This window comes from Hydractinia symbiolongicarpus, chromosome 2 (assembly GCF_029227915.1).
Source record: "Hydractinia symbiolongicarpus strain clone_291-10 chromosome 2, HSymV2.1, whole genome shotgun sequence".
NCBI classification, from domain to species: Eukaryota; Metazoa; Cnidaria; class Hydrozoa; order Anthoathecata; family Hydractiniidae; genus Hydractinia; species Hydractinia symbiolongicarpus.
Window position 1 is genome coordinate 29,963,034 of NC_079876.1, and position 5,507 is coordinate 29,968,540.

The window sequence follows — 5,507 nt, forward strand, 5'->3', positions numbered from 1 at the left end:
TGAATAAACTTTCGACATCTTTATTTTATCAGCGTCACTTTTGAGGATTGGTACTAGAAAACATCCTTACTGTCAGCCATTTTAATTTAAAATACATTTGTAATTAAACCTGTTCAAAACTCAAACCAAAACATATAAAAAAGGCGTTTGAAATATAAAATTTAGGCCAACATTTTTGTAGTTATAATAGCAAACTAAATATGTTAAAACCAACATGTTACCAACAATGTTGATGTAACATGCTGGTCCCGTTTGCGGTAACCGCAACATGTTAAAATACCAAATAATGTTGGTCAACATTCTGCATCAATTCAAATAAAGATTCGAAAAAAACAAAATGTTAGTCCTATTTGCGGTAGTCATCAACCATATTGCCCAATGTTTTCAATTTTGAACGGCAGTTGAAGGTATAATTTAAATACGTTAATGCCTGTCTGACAAATAAAAAAGTATAGATAAGATGATGAAAAAATCGAGCAGTTTAACAACTGATACAAGGAAACAGTTTGTCTTTGGGACAAACTGATGCCTTAAAGCTTAGTCCACTAGGGGTTTAGGTGAGCCTAACAGGTATAATTTTAGGCGACTTTAAATTTGAACTTGTATCTAAGCACAAAAAGTAAACCAAACCAGTCCTTAAAACAGTCAAAAAAAAAGAGAAGCACAGAACGGAAGTTCTATACAAAAAATCAGCGTTTTAAGTGAAGCTTTACAGGTTGTTTTTAACTTAAAACCATAATATAAATTCTAGTACGGACTAAGCTTATTGGAATAAATTTTCGCGAGAATTAATTTTTGTGCTTTTCGCAAAATACTTTAACCGCCACTGTTGTCATTTGCAAAAATACGTTATCGACAGATTTAATTCTGACACTTAGGCAAAATTCAAGAAAATTTCTTCTCGCGAAAATTTTTCTCGCAAAAAATTCTTTCAGGTAGTTTAAATGAACATACTTTGTATAGAAAAAAGTATTGTGACATGTTTCACTTGCCCGACAGGGAAATATGCGAGTAAACTCCTTGCTATTACAGAAGACCCCGTTAGTTTTTTTTAGAAAAATATTGAATGTTAAAAGAACGAGAGTGACAATGAGCAATCGCGAGTTGCTTATGTGCGAATGCTTAAAGAGAGAAAAGTATTGTGACATTACCAAACCGAAAAAAAACTGTCCTACCAAACATTTTATCTTATAGAAACTCTTACTATATGAAGATAATAAAGTATAAATAAAAAATGCTCCACCTCATATACATAATACAGAAAGAGTAGAGAAAAGAAACGCAACTTGCGTTACAGAAATGTCGCGTTTCTTTCCTTTGCTCATTATAACACTCCTTACTTTAAATTACTAAATAATAATAACAGAATAATAAAAATCAAGATATCAGCAGGTAACAAAACTTAAAAACAACATTAAATCTAAAACAAAGCAAGCGAGGTACCAGCCTTCGCTACTTTTTAAGTTTCGCTAGACCTCGAGATTTATGACAGCTGCGGTATTGCAGTTTCGTGACTACACAGTTAAATGCGAGTTAACATTGAAAATGTAACGAATTTTTTAATTTTTTTTTAAAAAAAATTAAACGGTTACTTCAAACCTAGTAATAAGAACAACTACGTACAAACATCTTATGAATTTATAAAGCAGAAACCTTCGACACAAAATATTCTGATAACTTCCAACAGATTTCTCTTCTCTACTGCTCTTAAAAATTCTTTAAACAGAATAAATTATATAATTACTGCAAAACAGAAAAACTATCATACAAAAACGAAAATATTCACAAAAGAAGAATCTCTACAAAGCATCATGAACATGTATAGCAAAAAAACCATCAAATACTCATAAATCCCCGATTTTCACTTTTTAAAGCATTCAAAAGGATGGTTGACCAGTCTTTATAACTCACGTTGACACTCAGCAATTTCCGTCGGAAATGTCGACGAATTAACAGAGCAGGCAGGCAAGTTTAAATTGAAAGGGGAATGACTTCACTGAATTTTACAAGAATTCACACAATAGTTTTATATTTTTTATAGAAGCAGTGGCCACAGAGTGCAATAAATAAAAGTTGGAACACAAAACTATCAACAACAAGTCTCCACACAAATAAAAGGCATTGGAAAGCTGTAAATTGTAACATGGAGAATGTAAACACGTCTATGGTTTCCGCGTTTCTTTAGTGTTCGACTCGCATTAGCCATATTTATTTGTGGTAGTGACAACATCGCGTTGTATGAAATTTTCCAACAATAAATCTGAAAACGTTACTCTGATGTATAAAACGTGGATATGAGGGCTGCGTCAACAGACTCCATGCATGATGGACATGTAAACGAACGAAGTAACCAATCGTCAATACATTCCTTGTGATATATATGCATGCATGGTAAAAATCGGATGGGATCGCCAACACAAAAATCTCCCATACATATCACACATCTATAAAGAGAAAATAAATTATATAATATATGTTATGCTGCACCTAACATAAAGTGACACTCTATCTTGCTACATATATAGATATATACAGCGATATATATGTGGTTAAAAACACAGTTTGTAAACGATATATATTTCATATATTTTAGGCATATACTGTGACTTGACAAATGTTGAAAAATTTGTCGAAACAACTCAATAGACTAAATAACTGCATACATACTCTCTTTTTTTCTTTGTCCCATCATATGTTCCTGACGGAAGATGTTGAATAAGTCCAAGTCTTTGTGCTAAACGCACTTGTTGTTCCTCAGAAAGATTGCTTGCTGGAATATTATTAGAAGATATGTTGAATATCGAAGCTGGAACTTCTTCTTCCTGTGATAGAACAAATAAACCATTCTTTAGTTTTTTTTTTAATTCTGCAAGGTAAAAAATTGTCTAACTTAGCATGGTGTCCTTCTCCTAATCTTCTTGCAGAGATTTAGATTTTTTTTTGCTTGAGGGGGAGAATGCCACCATTGGGGGTACTAGGGGGTAGTTGGCATTAACAGCACAGAAATGTGTGTACATTATTTTTAGAATAGTGCCCTTACAGGATGCCTACATACTTCATACACAATTCATTCACACTACAAAGTTGATGGATATTCTGTTAAATTTAAACAAGTGTTTCGTTTTGCTGTCAAGATTATAACACTGATGTCACTCTGTCGAACACATCAATAAATAAACATAAAACTGAATAATTACACTATTCACCAATTTAAAAAACAAATCACATTTCTCTTTATGAGTCATATTTTGTTTCTAATTTAGATTTAAATCTGCAATCTTGAAATGAAAAAAAGTAATTACAAATTACGAAACAGTACTTTAAACTGGGGAATACATAATTGCCTTCGTGAAGTAACTACAAAATATGTTGTTTAAATGATAACTTTGCAATAAAAGTTAATAGTCAGAAGAAGGAAATAAAAATCAACAATAACAACAAAGGAGTAGGAAATAAAAGAGGATCTTAGTATTCAGCTTTCTATTCATTACAATTAATACAGCAACATTAATTTAACCATTAAAGTGTTAAATTCAATTTTGTGGTTTGTTTAATTAACTGTCATCATGGAAAAATAAAAAAAACATGCTGGCGCATAGGGGAAAATAGCTGTGTCAAAATCATAAATATAAAAATTATGGTCTTTTTACACCACCTAAATATTTGTTTATTGCCAAGCACTGTATTTGGCAGTATTATCACCACATTTTGTTTGGATAAAATTCTCTATTGTTAAAAATCTCCCATGGCAAGTTTGGTAGTATTTTTTGAAATAACCGAAATTTAGACATTTTTATCCAAAAGTGTTTATTAAGGCAAATAAAAGATTTGGTTAATACTTAAACCAACAGTGAGATAGAAAATAATGTAAGGAACTTAATTTTATTTCAAAATATTAATTCACATTTCTGTCTGAGGCAAGAAAACGACGATGAATAAATTTCCAGACAAAAAGATAAATGGTAACACTAGTTCACATATCAAGGTTCAGGCTGCAGTCACTATGTATCAAGTCTTTTTATGACCATTTACCATACAAAGGAAGACTTAATAAATGTAACTTGATGTCTTTTGAAATGAGAAGATTAAGGGCTGACCTCATAGAAGTGTTAAAAATAATGAATAGGTATGAAAATTTAAACCTGAATGACTGTTTTTAACTGAATGAGAATTCACTGGCAAGAGGACAATTAAAAAAGATATGAAAGCCTTATAGTACCTACCAGAGAAAGCAGTGTCTGACACTTTAATTAACCTTTTTAAAAGTTCATTTAACCGCATTACAAGACTGCTAGGTGCCCCAGTTCTAAAACAACCACCAATGGTGGCCTACTAAAGACCATACTGGTGGATCCAGTAAGTTATTTGGTAATTTATGGTAAGGATCAATGCTGGATCTGGGAATGACCACAGAATCCAAATCCTTGAAAACTCCAACCAATCCAGGGTGCTCCAGTTTCAAAGATTTTCCTACACTGCAACATTTGCTTTTGAAAAGTTGCCCTCTTTGCTAAAATTAACTATTTTTTTTTAATGCTAAAAAAGCAGACATACTATTAGGGAAAAGTTGGTAAAACAAATTAACAAGAAGAATTTGTGGTGGAGAGCTCACTTTACATTTAGGTCTTCAATAACGAATGGTTAACCCCAATATAAGCGAGAACAATGCAACGCTAACCAAAAGTTAAACACTTAAGTCTGTTGAAACAAATTTTGCGATTATGCGATGAAAAAGCGATGAGCAGCAAAAACCATGTTAATAGCGTAATTAGGAGACAAAACTCGCTAATAGACTATCGTAGCTTATTTAAACTATCATAGCCTTATTTGCAGTTGTCCCTCCGAGAATGTTGTATGCTAGGTTTATAGTGTTGTAAACTAGGTAGGTTTTGGCATTTGGGTTTAGCCAAGGGCTAAGGTAACATTCACTTGCCCATATTGAATTCCCTTTAAGGGGAATTGAACCCCAGTCTCCACCACAGAGAGCAAGAGTTATAACCACTAATCTACGGTGACATTCACAGGTAAAAAAACATGAAACCATCATCATCAAACTTGCTTTTTCCTAGCTTAGCTACAAAAGGCAAACAGAATATTTTTCTACCTCATATGGTGGTGGCATGTCTGATGACCTTACATGGTCCATACTTGTATCGTCTCTAAGCAAGGACTGACTGTCGCTTCTCGCTCCTTTTAAACAATTCCCCATATTTCTTTTTTATACAATACTTCTCGTTACCTCGTCCACTTCGTCAACAATGTGTGAATTCTCGTGAAACAAGATGTATGCAACTATATTGATGATGGATTTCTACGATTTTAATATGCATAAAGTCTGTTTTGAAACAAGCTTTCACAAAATAAATACGAAACGAAATTGGCACACGGAACTTTTTTTCCTTTTTCCCATCTGCTCAAGATCTTTCAGACGGAAATATATCAAAACACTTTAGGCCGAACAGGCTTGTGGGTAAACTCTTTGCCGCTGTGCTTTCACGCTATCGGCT

General features: G+C 32.9%; 1 protein-coding gene across 1 annotated transcript; it reads right to left on the reverse strand.

The window, feature by feature from the left end:
• Positions 1-1,169: 1,169 nt before the first annotated feature.
• Positions 1,170-5,412, reverse strand: LOC130630577 (RING finger protein 11-like). The gene is made up of 3 exons (XM_057444120.1): positions 5,105-5,412; positions 2,668-2,822; positions 1,170-2,444 (listed from the first exon to the last, which is right to left on the reverse strand). The coding sequence occupies exons 1-3, from the start codon at positions 5,207-5,209 to the stop codon at positions 2,270-2,272; spliced, it is 435 nt and encodes a 144-aa protein (XP_057300103.1). The 5' UTR covers positions 5,210-5,412; the 3' UTR covers positions 1,170-2,269.
• Between the last annotated feature and the right edge of the window lie 95 nt (positions 5,413-5,507).